Source organism: Crocuta crocuta, unplaced genomic scaffold, assembly GCF_008692635.1.
Source record: "Crocuta crocuta isolate KB4526 unplaced genomic scaffold, BGI_CrCroc_1.0 scaffold655, whole genome shotgun sequence".
Classification (NCBI taxonomy): Eukaryota; Metazoa; Chordata; class Mammalia; order Carnivora; family Hyaenidae; genus Crocuta; species Crocuta crocuta.
The window spans coordinates 719,410-741,698 of NW_027528348.1; the positions used below are offsets into that span (position 1 = coordinate 719,410).

Genomic DNA, 22,289 nt, shown 5'->3' on the forward strand with positions numbered 1-22,289 from the left:
ATCAAAACAAGACAAAAAACTCTGAGGAATGTACGAATTCCAGCGAGTTCCCGATGACTAGAAAGGTCTTGTTATTCTCATCCAGGCTGGAGGCAGGAATTCTGCAAACAGCACAAATAGTTGCAACTTCACCACCACCACCCCAGTTTTGCTTCACACGTTCTCAGCCACCAAACAGTCTGGAAGAGAATGTGCCTGTGTGGTGTTTAGCATTATTCAGCCACAATGAGAAATGTGTCGGGGAGTCCATATGTAAGTATTTAAAGGTGTTTCGTCTGTGACACTCCTCTGTAACTCTTCGGACATGGTCCCCCAAAGTACTGTTCCACTGTGTGTCCCAACCTTCTGCCCGGGCCTCCCGCCTGGGCACCCACAGTCCAGTGTCCCATGTACTTACCAAGCCTGTCCAGCCCAACTGATACAACTCTGGAGAAAATGTTCATCTTCAACATCAGGCTTCTGTAATAATGAAACAGCTACGAAGGCGTAGACAATAAAGTGGATTTATTTAAAAAGAAAACTATAAAATTTGACATTGAGAGAGACAAAAAAAAAAAAAAGACCCCACAGGATTTAAATTGATAAATACAAAAGCAATTGGCTATAAACAATGTAAAAATACATTTCCCAATCCCCAAGCAGAACATAATTTAAGTACAGCGGTTATAAAATTCTTATACTGTGTACATTTTCCCTTAAAATCTTTAAGAACCATTTTAAACAGTTTATTTGTATAAAATATAACAGATTAAATCTAACACCGCTACTAATAAAAAATGATGAGAAATCTCAGTTTACTGAGTTTGCCCTTTTTTGGACATAAAAGGGGTTTTGGTCCCAAGTTTTCCTTGAGCTTTTTATTCACCACATGGTCTTTTTACTCAAATTCCTTTGACAACAGAAGACGGAGGCCAATCAGTCATGAGTCCCATAGAAAACAGTATGAAGAGAAGTTCTAGAATGACCCAAAGGTCATTCTCTGCAAAGGGAAGGATTAAGTAGCAGCTAAGAGGCCCACTTCTGCACCAATAAACCAGATGGAAGGAAGCCCAGCCTCAGACCAGGCAGCACTGAGGCTCGATGCCAACATGCTTGCTGTATGTAGTAGGCCACTGGGACACATCCACCAGACTCAACTAAGCCCATGTACACGCAGGGACCCTGAGGTAGCCCAAATAGGTTTGCTGTGAAACCCAGCTGGGTCCAGATGTTACTTAAAATGACAGTGGTACACTTATATGTGAAATTCCAGAACTTGCCAACCATAAGCTAGTTATCTTCTAACCACTCTTTATTCTCAGACCCAAGACTCAGGCTAGTTCTCCTCTCGTGGATGGTACACCCAGTAAACACAGCATCTGTGATCTGGTTTGTTATCCCCCAAGTGGGTAGCACCATGGGCACTACCATCCAAACTTGGGTACAAATGGATACAGTCCTGAGTCAGTAAGAGAGCAAGAGAGCTGTGTCAGGCCCTAATGATGAATTCTGACAACCACATTTGCCACATCCACACACACAAATGAGAAAAAAAGGATAGGGGCATTAGATGGTCTCACTGGAAACATGACTCCACTCTTTCAGATAGAAAACCCAGCCCACCTCACCTGGAAGACTTCCACCAAAGCCCTGAAGTACCTGACGCATGGGCTCATTGACTTAACACCAGAGTCCTGGGTCAAAAATCTAAGAGGAAGCCAAGAAAAGTCTATTCTGCGAACCACTTGGTCAGAAAGGACCTACCCCAAGTGCCCTGGCTGGCTGGCTCGGAGACAGCCTGCCAGCAAGAGACCATTCTTCCAAACTATCAGAACTGGTCTGAAGTGGAATGCCTGGAATAGAGAATGGCTTCACTGCCCCACTCACACCATCCCTGGTGTTAACCTGGGCAGGATTTGCTAGATACTCTCTTTGTTAAGAAGGTCTCCCCCAAAGAGAAGTCAGAGTAATCGCCAATGTGGGAACAAGAACCCCCACGATCCTGCTACACACTCTATGTTCAAAGGCCCCAGAGCTGGGACTAAAGACAAGGGCTATCGCGTGAGAGTCGGAGTCAGGGGCTCAGTGCTGCCAGATTATGAAGCAGTGGATGGATCATGTGGATAAAGAGAAAAGGGAGAAGCTCAAATAAATAATAAAATCAAAGGCTGGGGTTTTAAAAAGAGGGTAGGCTTCAAAGAAAACACTGAAAAGGACCTTCAGAGCTGAATTAACTTCAGTAGAAACAGCAATATACCAAGAGGGAAACGGACCAATTTCTAGCTCCTAGTATGAACGTAAAACTTTTCAGACAGTGGTAAGCGGTTGAAGCCCGTTTTTAATAATCACTGTATTGTGCAAGAAGTGTATCTTTTTTTATCTTTGGTCCTTACTTAGCCATGAGAGTTTCTTCCATTTTTCTGTGTTATATAAAAATCCTTTTTTCTCGCTTATTGACAACAAAGTGCAGTATAAACATAGCGTTCGTGATGTTTCTTCTATACGTATAAAATAACAACGCCTCCCATATAGTTACTATTAGGCTGGAAAAGGTCTCAGAAAGAGTTAATAACAATTATCCTAAAATGTTACAATATAATTTTAAGGCTGAGTGAGATACAGTAAAGCTTGGGTATTATATTCTAGACCAATATTTTAAATAGTGATCTCTTAAATATACATTAATTTTATCTGGTCATCAAAAAAAAAAAAAGCCCTCCTACTAAGCAAATACATTTGAAAACAAAACAATTTCTAAATGGATGAATTTAATCATGCTGGCTCTACAGCCTAATTTGAAAGCTAGGCCTAGTAATGATGAGAGAATAAAATATCATCAGTTGAGCTATGTGATTTAAAGAAACAACTGTCCTCCAAAACAAAAACAAAACCATTTCATTTGACGGAAGTTTTTACCGTTATTTAAAAAAAATTTTTTTGAACGAAAAAATTCTCTGGCCTAATTTGTGGCGACTGACACAGAATCCACTATTAATAAAAGTGCCTTCCCACCCTTCTCCTTGCTCCCCAAAGAAGTGGTTTAATAATTACACAAATTCTACAAGAGCTTCTGCCAGGGTTCAGGCATGACGCACTTGATACCTTATGTCACACCTATTCCCTAGGTCCTTATGCATTAAGTGGTTCAGTGAGGGCCTCTGTCCTCCTGGTAGCCTCAGGTTTTCTCGTCTGGGACTCCTGCTGTTTCTCCCAGAACATACTGGCAAAGTCGGACAGGAACATAAAGCTTGCCAGAAACCCAAACACCTGGGGAGAAGAAAGGGCAAAGGTTACAGGATGAATTTTGAAATATAATCTCACAGTTCCTACTTAGCTCTGAGATACAGTATTCTCAACCTCAGTAATGAAAGGCCTTTTAAGGTCATCACAAAACTAGAAGCTACAAAAAAATTCTAGAGTAATGGCGACTCGCTGAAGTTCACAAAACAGAAAGGCCCTGCCTTATGTGTTCATGTGGATGGGTGGGGTGCCAACCTGTGAGACTGAGGTTAACAGGTGAAAAACAAAATCTTATAAAATGATATACAACACAGGATTATTAGCAATGGTTAGACTGACCCACAGGTGAGAGAAGAAAAATACGCGAGTCGGGAGTGAAAATGGCAAAGTGATCACCATCAAAACAGAAATTCTATTTTGAAGATACTTTCAGGTTAAATTACCTAAAAAACAATTTCCAGTTAATTGTCACACTGTAATGACACAGCAACGTGACACCGCTACCTACTTCCTCTTCCTTAAATCACTTCCTCATTGTACTCCTCTAACGTATGACCAAGCATTCTGAGAATTCTGTTAAGAAGAAATCTTCACCCTTAAAGAAATGGGGGCCAAAGAACTGCTTTGTAAAAAGAGAAAATTGATGTAGGTAATGGCGAAAGTCCCTTCCACCTCTAACATCAATCTCCATGATTTTTATTTTATTGTTCTTTTTTTTTAGTTTTTACTTAAGTTTTCCAGTTACACTAACATACAGTGTAATGTTAGTTTCAGTTATATGATACAGTGATTCAATAGTTCCATACATCACCCAGTGCTCATTTCAACAAGTGCTCTCTTTAATCTCCATCACCTGTTTACCCCTCTGGTAACCATCAGTTTGTTCTTTTTTTAAAAATTTTTAATGTTTATTTATTTATTTTGGGAGACAGCAAGAGCCAGGGCAGAGCAGAGGGAGAGAGAGGGAGAGAGAATTCTAAGCATGCTCCACCCTATCAGCACATAGCCTGATGCTCAATCTCACAACTGTGAGATCATGACCTGAGCTGAAATTAAGAGTCAGACGTTTAACTGACTGAGCCATGCAGGCACCCCTATCAGTTTGTTCTTGATTTTAATATTTTGTTCCAGCTCCAATCTCTTGACTCTTCACACCCAACCCCTCCACCCTCAAGAATATGCATTCGGCCTCATTTCACTATAAAACAAACTGCACTCCTAATTCTTTAATTCACCTGAACAACCCCAACATATGCACCCTAACTTTAACTCTCAATCCCACATCTCTAACCCCCAGTTACTTCTCCCCTCTGGAGTCTTCGTTTTGACTTGACGGCATCTCTCACCTCATTTGGCAAACATATTACAGGCTTTACGGACAGACCAGAGGTCACTGTGTCTGTGAGGCCACCCTTGACCCCTTGAGGGTTCTAGTCCACGTAGGGCCCTCTGTGCCACAGCATCCAAACAAATGAGATTCCCTATCTTTGCTCACATACTTCACAATTTCTTCTTCTTTATTTTATTTTATTTTATTTTTTTTAAATTTTTTTTAATGTTTTTATTTATTTCTAGGAGAGAGAGAGAGAGAGAGACAGCGTGAGCAGGGGAGGGTCAGAGAGAGAGGGCATCACAGACTGAAACAGGCTCCAGGCCCTGAGCTGGCAGTCAGCACAGAGCCCGATGCGGGGCTCAAACCCACGAACCGCGAGATATGACCTAAGCGAAAGTCAGACGCTTAACCGACTAAGCGACCCAGGCGCCCCTTAATTTGTTTTTAACATTTATTTATTTTTGAGAGAGAGAGATAGAGTGCAAGCTGGAGAAAGGCAGAGAGAGAGGAAGACACAGAATCTGAAGCAGGCTCCAGGCTCTGAGTTGTCAGCACAGAGACTGACCCGGGGCTCGAACTCACATACAGTCAGATCATGACCTGAGCTGAAGCTGGACGCTCAACCAACTGAGCCATCTGGGCACCCTTTCTTTTTTTAACGGACTCCCTCACTCATTCAAGTCTGTAAGTTTTTTCATAATAAGTTGCAAAAGTATATTATTTCCAGTATATTATAAATACTGAGTTTTTATTTATTTGTATTATTATTATAATACTGAGTTTTTAAACTATCAGTCACTCTTAAATATATCCAATGAAATCTAAATACTGTAATGGTCTAACACATCACCTAATTATACAAATAAGCTTTGTTTCAACAACTTGGAATTTTATGCCATGCTTTTTTCCCCTCTTCAACTCAACTTTCCTCAAATCTACTTCACTTCCTCAAGAATTTTATAGTAATAGATTTCTATACCTTAAAACATTTTACTATCACCATTATCATACTCCTCTGCAATAGAAATATGTATGTAAACTGAAATGAACCGTAAGGGTCTATTAAAACTTAGATTTTCCTCTTCATGTACTGATTGGTTCATGTACCCATGCATAAATATGACTTGTTGCTGGAATGAGTCAAGGTTCAGCACTGATTTAATTTCTGTTTTGTTCTGACGTGTGCTAACAAACTGCTCACATGACCAGGGAGATATAACCTACAAGTCTCTGAACTCCTTCTGAGTTTTCTAGAATTATAAGTAAAGATCTATTAGCTCACAACTCAATTAACTGTAACTTCAGTTTTGTTATGAACAAAGTAATCATTGGAATCCAGATGACAGAGGATTTGGTAGTGTCTGTTGCTCACGTTCACATATCCACAACAAGACCCCTGATTTGTAATTATGAAATCCAAAAAGCTACAGAAACTCAAACGTTTTCATCATTTACTTGGCTCAAAAGTGACACCAGGCAGAACTACTTACAGCCTTTATCCCCTTTACTGTGAGTAGTCATACTTCAGAAATACTAATATGTTGGATTACAGGGTGTGCCCCAGGCCCTCTGAAGGTGCCATGCAGTACAGTACAGTAAATGTGCAGTACTGCCTTTCTAGAATCCAGAATATTCTGAATTCAAAAAAAAAAAAACAAAAACAAAAACAAAACCCTGCCCCACACCCAAGGATTTCAGATAACAACATTTCCTTATCGATCTCCTCTATCAGGCTGAACCTTTCGGTCGCTTCTGTGTATTCACTACATCCAGTGTGGCAACTTTATACCTGGCACGTATGTGTGTTTTTGCTGAACTGAAAAGTAGAAAATAAGATAAGGAAGTAAGATAACAAAGTCATTTCTACCTCTTCCATTAGCAGTAACACATTCATATCTGGAGTGAACGGGTTTCTATGAACCAAACTCAGTCAAATTCTAAAGACAGGTTCTAGGTTGCTAAAGCTATTTATCATACTTATTTGCTCTTAGGGCCTCCATTCAAAATTACACTGAAAAATAAGAGACAAACAGTGCTCCCCTATTGTGTAAGCTTTTGGTACTTTCCAAGTTCCATATTTTCTAAGGCAACAAAAATAGGCAAAGGGTTCAAAAAACAAGGTACTCACAGTGGCGGCCGTCTCAGCTGGGGTCCTGTCATGTGTGGAAACGAAAATGATGGATGCCAACAAAAACACACAGCCTGTTCCCAAAGTAATATAGAAATCCTACACACGTGCACAAAGAACACAGTAGGGTTAGGTTCGTCGAAGCAAAGGTTTTTGGTTCTTACTTTTAAAAACCTTTGGTGACACAGCTTTTCCATGCAACCCACACTGACATGCTTCAGCCTCGAACTTTTCTGTAAGTCTGGCATCCCCTAATTAGTGTGGAACGCTATCCACACTTTGGACGGGGCATACTTAAGAGTATGTCACAAGATAATCTTTCAATAAAACAGGTCCCCAAAAGGTCATGTGTGTATGTGTGTGTCTTTTTCTCTAGGACATATTACAATTTCCAAAGCCATTTATTAAATGCCATCTTACTTCCAGCGAAACTAAAACAAAAACAAGAACAAAAAAATTTGTCCTCCCTTTCAAAGTATACATGGGCCCTGACTTACAATGGCTCTGCTTATGATTTTTAGCTTTAAGATGGTGCAAAAACAGTACGTATTCAGTATAAACTGTGCTGGAACTGTGGGCCTGGCTCCTCCCTGGGCTGGCACTGTGTGGGACGATCGTCCTTCGTTCTGCTGGGCGGCGGCAGCGGCTCCGGATCTGCCCCTGATCACAAGGGCGAACCACCAGTCCGCTGACAGCCCTTCTGTATCCACACGGCCATTGCGCTTGTCACTTTCGGTGTAGTATTCAATGACATGAGTCAACACATTATCATCAAATAGGCTTTGAGGGAGATGATTCTGCCCAAGTGCAGGCTAATTTTAGTGTTCTGAGCACACTAAGCGATGATGTTCAGGGGGCTAAGTGTATTAGACGCACTTTCGACTTACGATGTGTATTTTCAACTTACGATGACTTTTAAGGGATGTAACCCCGTCGTAAGTCGAGGAAGATCAGTATTCTATGCTAAGATGGCCTCTCGGAGAGTACTTCAGTGCCTTGAAAGCACTCTGGGAAAGAGAGGATCAGATGAACCACCCATCATTAACTAAATAAAATTATGCCAATAGTATGTTTTTAGACACTTAAGCCTTCTGGAATAACATATTGCTTTCAATCGTTCCAAGTAAGCAGCCCAAAATGAGCTTGTATGATGAGCTTATGTGCTCTATAAAAGCTTCCATATCTCATCATAATGCAGCTCACGACGTGAAGTTCTCCATGGGGTCCCAAGGGCTCTCCCAGGCATTATGTTGTCAGGCTCCCTCTCAGATGCCTACTGCACACAGTGCTTGACGTGCACACTCGATTCAGAGGAGAAACTGGTAAAATGATAGCCATTGCTAAGGGTTGTAAGTCTGATACTTCCAGAGTTTCTTGAAATGTGATCCTAATATCTAGGATCAACATCAGTGTCAATGAAACTACCCAACACAGAATTCCTATACTGTCAACTGTTCACTTACATTTATAAAAAATTGAAGAGATTTTCTTTTTCTTCTAAAAGAGGTGTTTTTCTATAATATTTTGTTTTTCCTGCTCCTTTGAATATTATTTCTAATCTGCGACATACAAATATAAAAGTACATTTACTAATGTTTGGACTTCATTCAAGGAGGCACTAAAAAGGACACCCATTAGGGGGTGCCTGGGTGGCTCAGTCAGTTAAGCGTCCAACTTCAGCTCAGGTCATGATCTCACGGTTTGTAGGTTTGAGCCCCGTGTCGGGCTCTGTGCTGACAGCCAGCTCAGAGCCTGCAGCCTGTCTTCGGAATCTGTGTGTCTCTCTCTGATCCTCCCCTGCTCATGCTCTCTCTCTCTCTCAAAAAAAAAAAAAAAAAAAAAATTAAAAAAATTTTTTTTTTAAAAAAGGACACCCATTTTGAGACAGAATAATTTAGCATTCGATAAATATGGGCTCTAGAACCAGACCACCTGGGTTCAAATCCTAGTTACACTATTTCCTGGTATATAACTTTGAATTTCTCACTTAATATCTGCGTGCTTTAGTTTCTTCAACTGCAAAATTAACAGTGTCTTCATATGTGATTCTAGAGATTTGAGTCAATCTGTGGAAAGTGCGTAAGCCATCAGTACCAGGCACAAAGGAAATGTCCGCTAAGTGTTGGCTATTACTCTTGATAGAATCTGAGCCACGAAGGCACAGAACAGAAGAGAGTCTCCCTTTAAAAAGTTTATCCATCCCCCCTCCTCCCTAGACAGCAACCCCCCACCACCACCACACACTCAAAATAGAAAACTTCTGACGTTAAAAAAGTATTTAAGTCCATTAATAGGTCGAGAGTAAAAGTAATTTTTAAACCTTTCAAACAAACATGAAGTCCTTACAGTGCTAGGTGAAAAGTACAATATTTATAATTATAACTCTTACTCACCAATGAATAGACACAAAAGACCCAAAAGAAATAAAATATTTATCATTTTTTGAAAAATATTTACAAAGGCTGTTTTTGGATGAAATGACTGATTTCTTTCTTGTCCCACCCCCTAGCATTTTAAGATCAGCACTTACTCTCGAAGAACTTTTAAATGCTCATTTGATATAATCAATGTTTTACCTTTTGTTTAGTTAGAGCATTAAAACTGGAAAATATTGCTATATTGTTGCTGGTCAAAAAGATCAAGGTTCTTAAAGACTACAGATGTGGCAGTAAAGTTTAAACATTTCTGAAAATATTTTTATGGATAGTACTGTTTTGATGCAGAGAGATTGAAAAATGAAAAAATAATTTCAACCTTTAATGTTTAAAACGTAAATTCATACATGGGAACTACAAATCAATCAGCTCAGATAGAAGTGTATACTCTTCACTTATCTAAAAATCTTATTGCATACCTGTCTGCAGAGAGGAAGAATTTACAGAGGTTACAAATGTAGTTACCAAAACCTCTCGGGTCCTTCTCTGCACCTTCATCTCATGATGCATTACTAGGCAAAGCTATTTTTTTAAATTATTGTGGTACCGGGTTTATAACATGAAAATTTCAGTAAGAAATCTAATTTTAAAAAATAAAATAAGCGATTGTGGTATCAATGTTTTGTTTTTTAATTTTTAAACTTAAAATAATTCTTTTAAAAGAAGGTAACAGTTCTTACAGCACAAAATTTAAAAGTGTAGTTCAAAAGAGAATACAGATAAAAGTCAATATCTTAGTTGTATGTTGATACATGACACAATATTTACTTCTCAGTAATTTAAAACAATAATAGAATTTTACTGCTTTGTATTTATCTTGTTATCCCCTGTCTGGTTTTTTTTTTAAGTTTTTTTTTTTTTTAAGTAATCTCTACACTCAACGTGGGGTTTGAACCCACAACCTCAAGATCAAGAGTTGCACGCTCTACTGACTGAGCCAGCCAGGCACCCCTATCCCTTATTCTTAATAGTTAAAAATTTACCCTTGTTTTTATCTTCTCCCTGAGAGATGTAAGTTCTTTCATATGTCGACCCTGACATGGACAATTCCTCACAAACCACTACTATTTACTACTGAAGAAGTAAACTGCCCAATTCTTTCCTCCTTAAATGCAATAAATGTGTGAATCATCTCATGTGTCATCTCACAAATCCACACTATACTCAAATAAAAACATGGGCCACCAGACCATCTTTAGAAAGTTATATATCACTGATTTTGTGAAAATAAAATTCCTAGGTGTGCTTCTCTTAAAAGGGAAATTTCTGAATGAATTCAACAAATGCCTCCTTAATCCACTTATAGACAACTTTCTTCGTGATGAGAATCAAAACCATAGGTAGAATTATGTGTTTGATTTTAAAACATTTTATTATTTATTTTATTATGATTTATTATTTGCTTATTTTATTATTATTGTTATTCTTTTTGAGAGAATGCACACACACATGGCAGGAAGGGGCAGGGAGAGAGCTAGAGAATCCCAAGCAGGCTCCATGTCCAGTGGGAAGCCCGAGGTGGGGCTCGATCTTACAACCCTGAGATCATAACTTGAGCTGAAATGAAGAGTCAGATGCTTAACCAACTCAGCCACCCAGATGCCCCTGTGTGGTGTTTCATTTTAAAAGTTCCAGAAATACGTCACACTAGTTCATCACTCTCGCATCTTAGCCTAATGCCTGGCACAGAACAAGTATGACAAAAAATTGCAGAGCCCATGAGTGACACACCAAAATGTGAGAAATCAAAAGTGACAAAAATCCTAGTTTTTAAAAAACGCCTAATGTGAATGAGGGTAAACCACCAGTAACTGTAAACCACTGGCAGTGCCTGTCGCTCTCCTCACCCCACTTTCCCGGTTCCCCCACATTTGGCAGGGAAAGTGGAGCTGCTGAGGAGCAGGGCCGGAACAACGGGTAGTGTCTTCTCGCGCTGCTGACTTGTGCAAGCATTCCTAGTTTGAGTAATAAGACGACACAGGACTCCAAACAGCCACTCTCTTCACAGAGGGGGGGTATGTCTCCCTGCTTACCGATGACTTGACTTTGACTGCATCCACTCTGTCATAAACTGGAGTGCAGTACACGATCAGAATGAGGAGGCTCAGAAGAAAGGCACTGCAGCTCACGAACTCAAAGAAGTAAAGTCCTCCACACAAGGTGCACTGTGACACGACTTCCTCGCAGATGAAGGCCAGCAGGGACAGCAACTACAAAAGACACGAAGCGTTTTACTTAGGTGTTTTCCAGACAAACTACGGTATCCAGAGAACACATCTGTTCACGCAACTGCCTGTGAAGTGGAGACTGGGGCAAACACGGTTACTAAGTGCAGCCGATCCTCGCAGAACCGACGGGCCGGGTGCCTCAGAGGGAATCCAAGGACACAAATAATTAACTACCAAGTGCTAAAGGCCAGAGTGGGCGAAATACAGCGTGTTGCTATCAAAGAGCACAGGAGAGGCCCTCAATTTGGGGGTCAGGAAAGGGTTCCCGAAGGACAGGAGGGTCAGCTTCAGGGGTGAACGACAGGGAAAGAAGCTCGAGGCAGGGAAGCAGTACACAGAAAGGCTTGGAGGGGCGAGCGCCTGGCACCCATGCACATATATGACTACCCTCACCCCCCGCCCCACTGAACCATGACAGCGAGTTGAGTCCGCATGCTTAAAGTATCCCGTGTGTAGGAAGGGGACGATGCACGAAAATGATTAAATGAGCCTAGAGAGGTAAGCAGAGGCTAGACCTAAATGTCCTCTTTCACTAGTGTAAAACTCTGGATTTTAAGGGTTTTAAAGCAAATGGGCAACACAATCAGGTCTATGCGTTTAGTAGTGCTCACTGGCTATAACATGGAGCGGGGACTGGGGGAAGGGCAAATCCTGGGGCAGACATCCAGTTGGGAAACTGATGTGGGCAATCAAGGGAAGATGGTCACCAGGTAGCAGCATGGAGAACAGCTCCTGAAATCATTGCAACATGCAGCAGAAGCCCTTATCAGGAAGAATCTAAACAGAGTAGAAGAGAAGGCCTGGGGGCTCAGGTCATGATCTCGCAGTTCTCAGATTCTGTGTCTCCCTCTCTCTCTGCCCCTCTCCCACTCGCACTCTTTCTCTCTCTCTCTCAAAAATTAACATTAAAAATAAAGAAATAAGATAACATAGTTGAATATGCCAACTTAAAATGAAAAGGTCCATTTATTCACCGATCTTTTGAAATAGGGCTTTTCCCGGAGTTTGAGACTCCTGCCTGGAATTCCACATCATGTTTTCTGCATTCATCACTTTCATCGTCCATAACTACGACTTCCAGACTAACGTTTAGGTAAAGCGGAGCAAGACCTTGGACACCTGAGAAGCAGAGTGCAGAATCCTTCTAGAGTTGGACGAGTTTTACTAGTCTTTGACAACAGGTGCCTCGCTCTAACTTAATTCCCCAGCAAATACTTGAGTAATTTATTTTTTGGACTTGCCAAAGCATTCAATTTAGTTTTCACAGGAAACAATTCCTTTTCACACTCAGTTTTAGTCTGTGTGATATTTAATTCAATGCCTGATGATAAAAAGTGTAATTAGTAGTAGTGTGAAAAACACAAGTCAACGAATGGCAGAGGCAAGCGTGCTCAAGAGGGCCTGAGATCATTGTCACACTGTATGCTAACTAACTTGGATATAAATTAAATAATTAATTCATTCATTAGTTTAAAAAAAAAATAAAGAGTGCTCAAGAGGGGCCTCAAGTGTGCTCGGGAGTGCCAGACAGGCGTGGGTCAGAATGCTGTGCCCTGAAAGGACAATGGTTCACTCTGGTTAACTCGGCAACTCAATTAAATGCAAGCACTGCCGCTGTTGTACGTATATACAGCATTGGTGCCTCCCTGCAGAGAGAAGAGTTGGGTTTTGTTTTGTTTTGTTTTGTTTTGTTTTTTAAAGAGGAAAGGGTACTCGGGAGATAATACATTAAGTTTTAAATATGCCGGGTATGAGGGGTTTGTGGGAAAGTGAAGGAAGGTATGCAGGAGGCAAAAGGGTGTACAGGTCTGCAGCCCAGGGGAGAGGTCTGAGGCGGAGATGAAGGCATGGGCCTCAGCCAGTGAGGTCACCAGAATGAGAAGAGCTAGTTTGGTGCAGAACTCAGAGCAACCCCAAGATTTAAGGGCTGTGCAGAGGTGGAGGAGACACCAGCAAAGGACAATTAGGAACAGCAGTCCAAGGAGACAGTAGGACAAGAAAAAAGGATTTCTACCAAGAGAAAGTAATCAAGAATGATGAATGCTACTTAAAGGTCAGGTAAGAACAACACTGAAACACTTACATCATATTGAGCTACAGCACGGCTCTGGTGACATCAGCAAGCCCACCACAGCCAAGTCAGGCAGGGAGGCTAAGATTACGGTATCGTGCAGTGAGACAGAGCCAGCAGTCACGAGGTGTAGCTTGGGAAGAGTGGCCAGATAGTAGTGGATGAGGGCGAAGGGATGGGAATTTCAAGATGGGAGAGAACTGAGCATGTTTAAATAGGCAGAAACCAGTAAGATGGGGGGGGGGCTCAGGATGAGGAAGAAAGGAGGCTCTCTACAGGAGGAGTCAGGGCTCAGGTTTGGGGCTAACTCTGGAAATAGGAAAGAAGGGAAAGAAGAGAGGTTCACTGGGGCAGGTTTGTGTGGGTTTTGTGAAGCTAAGGGCATTAAGGGGCAAAAGCGAGGTGTGTTCCTTTGGGCATTAAGCCCATCGAGATGACTGCTGACCTAAACCAAAGCCTATCGGGAAATGCCATTTTGCCCCTCAGGCCAGGAGAAGCAACTGGGTATATTAATGGCACCAAGAGTGCTACCAAAAGCAGCAGGTACATTTCACTGCACAGTATAAAAATGCTACCCTACAACATGTTGCCATCAAGAAGTAATCAGTGGCCCAGCCACTCTGGGACACAGGTGACCAGTTTCTTAAAAACTAAACAGGCGACAGCCATATGACCCAGCAACTGCATTCCTACCTTCTCCAGGAGAAATGAAAACTCATGCTTGGGCAAATATCGATACATGAATGTTCCTAAGTTTTATTGGTAACAGTTCTGGAAACTGGGAACCATCCAGATGTCCTCCCACCACTAAGGAATGACCCACATGGAATGCTGCCGAGCAATAAAAAGGAACAAACTTCAGACAGACAACTTAGATGAATCTGCAAATTATGCAAAGTGAAAAAAATTCCAAAACTCAAGGGTTACCTGCTACAGGGTTCCACTTATATAACGTTCTTCAAATAACAAATTACAGCTGGAGAACTAATCCGTGGTGGCCAGGGGAGAGAGGAAAGGTGTGGCTGTCAAGGGGTAGCATGAGGGTGACAGCACAGTGTCTGGAACAGTTGTGGTAGTGACTCTAGGAAGCTACACATGTGATAAACTGCAGAGAAATGTACACACACACACACACACACACACACAGTACAGAGGACCTCCCTGTACATTTTGCTTCACAAGTTCCTGTGAATCTGTAATTATTTCAAAATAAAAAGTTAAAAAGAAAAAGGTCAAACCTAACTTGGTATGAAGGCCTCTAAGGGATTTCCCCCCTCCAACAAAATTCTGAAAACAATCTACGGAAGGACAAAAACAGATCTTACTGCTATGATTTCCTACAAGTTAGTGAGACATAAAATAAATAGTCCAGCAGATCCCAAACAGCCTCCTTCAGAGAGAGGTCAGGAAAGGCACTCACAATCACTGGGCCTGGGATACCAAGTGACACACCAAGACAAGTCCCAGAAAGCCACTGTGTAAAGGTACCTCCCTGATTGCCTGAAATTATAATTACAGGATGAGTTTTTAGATGACTACAGTATAAGAAAATACTAAATGTCTAATATTCCGTTTGCTTTATTCTTGCCTCTATGTTAAATCTTACCCAACGTTTCAGAGTTTCTCTATGAGAAACTTGCAAAATATACCTCAGGTGTATCAAAGTCAATCAACTGTGAGAAGATCTCAGCCTAAAACTGTAACCAGGGTCTCAGAATAGCCGATCGCGAACCATTCTTCTTACAATGACTGGGTTATCAGGAATGCTCTGTCCCTGTGGGCTGCAGGACAGTAAAATCTTTTCTACGGAGCTCCGGACCGGTAGTCTGTTCTCTGCGGGGCCGTGGCAGGGTCCAGCCCGGCTCGCAGCAGCATGCCCATGACAAGTCCTGCTCCATACTCACTCACAGGAGTCCGTCTCACGGACCGGGAGCCTCAGAGGGGTAGTAAAAGGCAGATTCTGCAACAGATATCCTGAGAGACTAAGGGTTACGGTACCAAGTTCGGGCATTTACCAGCTCCTATTCCCAGTTCAAGGCTGAGAAATCAGCACCACAAACTGTATTCAGCATGACGTTTTCTCCTGACTCCACATCTCCGTCCGATGCCCTTAACCTTCCTATAGAATCTCCCACAGCACTATACAGTACCTTTATGCTATACACCTGAAACTAAGACAGGTCAATTATACCTCAATTTAAAAAACTTCTTGAAAAACTGTATTTGAGTATTACTGCCCCGACACTGTAATATGTACAGGAACACGTAATGACAGAGCAACAAGATCAGTGTATAAGAAAACAATATGCCTCATAACTGAACATCCATTATCTGGAAATTCGGGAAATCTCAGGAAAATGCTTAGATCCACCTGAACTAATTGTGGTGAGAGAAGGATAAGTGGAAAGGTGAAACTCAAAGCAGGGCCCAGAGGCACATACGATCTAGATAGGCAGAGGACATTCCAGGTGGGGGGCGGAAAAGAACAGATTCATGAAGGCAAGAATTTGCATGGTGAGCCCCACAGAAATAAGGCGACTGACCTCAGTGGGTGGGGAGTGATGATAAAAATGTTTAGGGACGATCTGGCCAGGGAGTATGTACTTCTGGATGAAAGCAACAGGGATGGCCCGCCTGGTTTATCTGGTTAGAAGACAGGAGGCACAGAGGACTGGGTGGGGCGTGAAAGAATATCACAGCTCAGGAGCAGGAAAGAAAAGAGAAACTAGCACCTGACAAACAAGTCACAGGAAGTCCTAACACTTATTAGGAAAACTCCTTAGTAAACAAGTAAATGGGGGCACCTGGGTGGCTCGGTCGGTAAAGCATTTAACTCTGGATTTCAGCTCAGGTCATGATCTCATGAACCCTAAGATTGAGCCCAGTGTCCAGCTCTGTGCTGACAGCGTAGAGCCTGCTTGTTATTCTCCCTCTCTCTCCTGCTCTCTGCCCCTCCCCCACTTGCACACCCACACTCTCTCTCTCAAAATAAACAAACAAACCTAAAAAAAAAAACCAAAGGGACAGCTAGGTGGCTTAGTTGGTTAAGCAGCAGACTCTCAATTTCGGCTCAGGTCATGATCTCACGGTTCCCAAGGTCGAGCTCCACATCCGGTTCTGGGCTGACAGCCTGTCTGGAATTCTCTTTCTCCCCCTCTCTGCCCCTCTTCCAACCTCACACACATGCTCTCTCTCTCTCAAATAAACATAAAAAAAAAAAAAAAAAAAAACTATAACTTAAAAAAAAATGAGCAAGTAAACATACTCCAAATCATTCATCAGACAGTGAAGGAGGTGGTGGTAAAGTGTGGCTTATTTTATTTTAATCATCTTTTCTCATTTATGTCTGTTTTTTGGTAAGCAAGCACGTTTTGTAGTAAAAGAGAAAAAAATTTAATGTGAAAGCTAAGGGAAGTAATAACTTCAAGAAATGGGTAGTCACCGGCATTAAGTACCAAAGCGGTTAAGGATAAGAAAAGAGGTTAAGGTCACTGAATTGGGTAAGGAAAGAATGATGAATGTTAAAAGTAAGTTGAAAGGCTCCATTATTATTTTCTGGTAAACAGTTTTACTCAGTAGCAATGAAGACCTCACGTTAAATCCTGCTTAATGACTACTATGCTAAGTACCGAACAACAGTATGCCCAGTTCAACTGCTTCTAATGACATACCATTTTACCCAAATAGAACTACTGGAATTGCCAAGCTTTTGGAGCTGGACAGGCACAGTCTCCCATCCTTGTGTCTACAGGTGATGGAATGAATCTTGGCCAGGTCAGGTGCCATGCTGACCAAGCACAGCCAAAAACCCAGGTCTCCTGACTCCCACTCTGTGTTTTCTCCTGGCCCCCACCTCCACCCCACACTGCCAATAAAACACTGTTTATTAGGTTCACTTGACAGCTGTGTATATCTGGGTAGGCTTTCCCGTTAAGACTGGATTTTCAAAGTTACAACCAGAGTTTTGTGCATTTCCCCTTTTGCTGCTAAATGTTACATTATAACCAATGTGCTAGCGTCAACACATTTGGGAAATCTTAGTGACTAAAACACGGCTTACACGCAGTTCTGGTGATTTAAACATTCAAATAATGACTAACACTGGGTCTCTCTCCATTTCAGTTTCACTACCCTTTCTGAAACTTCAGTCTTCCTTAAAAATTAACAGTCGTTATTAAACACTAAGTCTCTTTCATTTAACAGTCTACAACTAAAGCATTTCTCATAAAAAGAACTTTTCCTTTTTTAATTTTGAGAGAGAGAGAGAGAGAGAGAGAGAAAGCATAACACGGGAAAGGGAGCAGAGGGAGAGAGAAAGAATCTCAAGCAGGCTCCATGCTCATCACCGAGCTCGACGGGGGCTCGATCTCATGACCTTGGGATCACGACCTGAGTCAACACCAAGAATCAGACGCTCAACTGACTGAGCCACCCAGGCACCCTAAAAAGAACTTTTTAGTGTTTGCCATTTATTCTAAGGCTCCAACTACAAAACTATATTAACTTGTGAATTAATGACCTTGCTGCTAAAAACCTGTAGTCATAGGTAAGGTCCAAGTAAACAAACCTGTCAGCCTGAAGTTACGCGAAGCCTCCCCTGACTTAGGCAAATATTGACTCTCACAAAGGTTCAAAGATATAATTTGCTGACACTACGGACCTTCCTCAAGGTAAAAATAGAGCATTTCAATTTAGTACAGACCACTTTTCACATTTAATGGTGAAAAGGACACCATTATAAGATGAACTGCCTCTAGGTGATTTGTTTCTTGGCACCTACAGAGTGTAACATTATTTTATAATTTGATAAACTTAAATCCCTGGTGAATTCTAAGTCAAACTGCTTGCCTAAAGAGTCACTATAATCACCGTACTGTGCAGCTATCAGGACATTCAACTGGTACCCTGAACACAATGTCAGCTTGTTGCAGAGAGAATACAGCACAGATTTAGATCCCTGAACCCGCTTACGAGCAAGGAGTTAGGCGGCCCAATGTCAATGTTCCCCTTAGGACAAAAACAAACCTCAAAAATAACAACAAAAACTTCACACACACACACACACACACACACACACACACACACACACACACATTAGCATAAGGACCAATCTAAGGATTAAAATTAACTGATAAAGTGCATAAATTTAGGACTGCAATGACTCCTTACACTGCATTCCCAGCTGAGCCTTTATTTATTTTTTTTAGCTCTGGAAGGGCAGAGGGTAGGTAAGGGATGCTTATGTTCTGATCAAGCCTTTGACAAAATAAAGGTTTTACATGAATGGTAGCAGACATAGCTATGTAATTCCAAAAGTTATGTAACTCAAGAGCTAGTCATGCTCTTTTATCTTTAACCTCTCCTTCTGTCTGTAGGCTCCACTTTTCTACCCCTTTACGGTGTTCAGCTCTGTACCAGCACCCCACCCCACCGCGCGCCTGAGATTTGTAAAAACCTAACACAGTGAAAAGAACCTCAGAGGATCCAATTCAGTCTCCTTGAACTCTAGGAATGTCCTAAGTATGCAGGGTCTGATTTTTAAGTTTTAGAGAAGGAGTCCTTTCTCTTTTGGGGTTTTCAGAACCTGGTGAGATTTGGGGGTCTAAAATAACATACCCAAACACAGAAATGTACCACATTTTGGATAAAACGTCACAGGACTTCCAGGTCCTTTGTTAAAGCACCTCCTCTTCCGATTATGGGGTGCTCCAAGGAAACAGTAGTTTCCTTATCTAAGCTCTACAAATCTACTTAATTAAAAAAAAAAAAAAAAGTAAGTTATCTAGGGGCGCCTGAGTGGCTCCGTCAGTTAAGCATCTGACTCTTGATTTCAGCCTGGGTCATGATCTCAGAGTTCATAAGATTGAGCCCAGAGTTGGGCGCTGCACTGACAGTGTGGAGCCTACTTGGGATTCTCTCTCTTTCTCTCTGCCCCTCCCCTGCTTGCACGCACTCTCTCTCAAAATAAGTAAATACACTTAAAAAATAATAAAATAAATAAAAAATAAGTTATCTAGAGAAAATAACCTAAAGGCAGAATGTGGCTTTTAAGAATGTGTTTTTGCTTTAGCAAAGAAAACTCTGCCTGTTGCCTCAGGCTAGAGGAGTTTTATTTCATATATAACTTCCTTGGGACTTTCTGCATAACTCCTATAATATACTATTGTGAAAAGATAAAGGGCATTATTGAAACAAAGCAGGAACTAAAAGACAACAATCAAAATGGAAAGTAACAATAAAATATTTTTTAAATCTATATTAAAGAAAGCATTCTTGGGGTGCCGGGGTGGCTCAGTCGGTTAAGCGTCCGACTTAAGCTCAGGTCATGAGCTCAAGGTTCGTGAGTTGGAGCCCTGCATCAGGGTCAAGTTGTCAGCACACTCTCTCTGCCCCTCCTAGCTCACACGCTCACTCTCAAAAACAAATAAAGATTTAAAAGAAAAAAGAGAAAGCACTCTTATAACATTACAAGTTCCCCATAAATAAATAAATGCATACCTCATTTTATTGCACTTCGCTTTTACTGCACTTGGCAGATACTGCATTCTTCAAATTGAAGGTTTGTGACAACAGGGAGTCAAGCAAATCTACTGATAACATTTTTCCAACAGCATTTGCTCACTTCAGGTCTCTGTGTCACATTGTGGTAATTCTTGCAATATATCAAACATTTTCATTATTATCATATTTACTATGGTGAACAGTGATCAGTGAACTCACTGAAAACTCAGATAATAGAATTTTTTGGTGATAGGGGCACCTGGGTGGCTCAGCCGGTTAAGCGTCCGACTTTGGCCCAGGTCATGATCTCATGGTTCACGGGTTTGAGCCCTACATCGGGCTCTCTGCTGACAGCTACCTCAGAGCCTGGGGCCTGCTTCAGATTCTGTATCTCCCTCTCTCACTGACCCTCCCCTGCTTGTACTCTCTCTCAAAAATAAATAAAAAATATTTTTAAAAAAAATTTTTTAAAATTTTTTGGCAATAAAATATTTTAAATTAAGGTATGCATATTTTTTAGACATAATGCTATTGAACACTCAAGAGACTACTCAATAGTATAGTGTAAACCTAACTTTTATATGCGGTGGAAAACCTGAAAATTAATTAGACTCGATCTTCACTTTATTGTGGCAGTCTGGAACCTAACCCACCGTACCTGAGATATGCCTGCGAATGGATTTCAAAAAGAGACATTAGTTTTTATTCTTTCCCTCTTTCTCCTTATGGTATGATGGAGAACAAGCAGGAATAGTCTACCACCTTTTGCGAGGCAAATTCATCTGCCCCTCTTCTCCACATCCCAGTAGAAAGTCTATCACCAAAATTTCTGGTTGTATTCTTTTCTGGGGCTATGGAACTGCAGTTTATTAAAGTATAAATAAAGTAATGAGAAATTTTACTGTAGCTTTGCCATTTCTGATCAGAAAGGAAAAACAGAACTGAGAATAGGAGATTTAATAGGCAGGACACCAATATTGACACACATTGATGATGTGTGTAGAGCAGGAAGACTATTTCAGATGAATACTAATTCTTTTCTGTTCTAAAGAGTTCTACTATTAATGCAGAAACATTTTGGCTCTACTGCAGAGGAACACAGCTGATATCTAAAAGTCATGTTAGAACTGACAAAAGAACAGAAAGAAGCACTTCTGGGTAGAAGGAACGCTGATACAAAAGAACAATGGCAGGAGGGAGCCCCTGATGCCTGCTAAGAACTGAAAGGTTTCCAATGTGGAACTACCTAAAAGGAAGCTGGAGAGAGAGCGAGCCAGACCTCTTGGGTTCCAGAGCCACACTGTCACCTGCCTCCAAGTGATTTCCAAATTATTCCCAGATGTACTCGTTTGATGAGTAATAAGTGGCACTGGTTTTCTGACAGCTATTTTTCTCTTTAATAAAAATAGGCCATCTGAGTTCCAAGAATGTAAGTTCTGGTTATCAGAATTCTAAGAATTTAAGTTCTTCCTAAGGAAACCAACCGGCTATTTTTACTTGAGACGATTAAACAAAACAAAACCAACTTACAAACATTCTAGGCAGTCTGATTTTTCCCCTTCCAGAAAGTGGTCATCTTGGTTAAAAGAGAACTTGAGATGTCAGTATGTAATTCGAATTAAAATTCAAAGGTGTTTTGGTATTTTCACTAAGTTAAGGCACTTTTACTGCCTAAAGGAAACGGAAACTCCGTGAAACTGAGGGAGAGGTATGTATACCATGCCCTACTTTTGCTACCTGCCCACGAATACAAGCTGTCCCTTTCACTTTGTGTCGCTCCTTCAGAAGTAATTCTTTTCCAGTCAATATAAAACATCGGGGAGACAACTGGCTGAATACTCCTCAATACCGTGAGGAGTAACGGAAGACTCTGTTCAACAAATTAAACTGCCCCCGTGGGCTTCTACCAGGAAAACCGCAAGAACCAGAGACAGATAAACACAAAGCACTTGGCAGTCTAAATACAGGCGCTCCGGGAGATACTGCAGAGTAACAGCTGGGAGAAGAGACGAAGGTCGCAACAGATGATGGAGTGAGAGAAGGCTAAGCGGCTGACTTGGGTTTTCCGACGCATTTCCTGGAGCAGCGTAACATGCTCCGGGCCCCTAGGTCGTCATCGGGGACCCAGTCGGGGAGAAACCGGGGCTGAGAGGCCGCCCGGCGGCGGGAGGTAACACCCCCCCCTTTCCAGCAGAGAGAGAAGGAACTGGGGGTGTGGAAACCGCCCCTTCCTGAACAACCAGATTGAGGAGAAGCAATTCGGCAGCCTCGCAAGCCCCGCGGGCCGGCGGCCCCGGGGTCAGACCGTCCCCTGCCCCGGCCAGGCTCGCCCACCCCGGCCGCGGACTCACCAGCTGCAAGACTTTAAACAAGC

The 22,289-nt window shown here is 41.6% G+C and overlaps 1 protein-coding gene across 1 annotated transcript in view; it reads right to left on the reverse strand.

The window, feature by feature from the left end:
- Positions 1 to 487: 487 nt before the first annotated feature.
- Positions 488 to 22,289, reverse strand: part of CMTM6 (CKLF like MARVEL transmembrane domain containing 6) — a 21,976-nt gene continuing 174 nt past the window's right edge. Inside the window, 4 exon segments of the mRNA XM_077753697.1 lie at positions 488 to 3,246; positions 6,681 to 6,779; positions 11,149 to 11,325; positions 22,267 to 22,289. The exon segment at positions 22,267 to 22,289 is cut by the window's right edge and continues 16 nt beyond it. Coding sequence (XP_077609823.1) covers positions 3,109 to 3,246; positions 6,681 to 6,779; positions 11,149 to 11,325; positions 22,267 to 22,289 — 437 coding nt within the window. The 3' untranslated portion in view covers positions 488 to 3,108.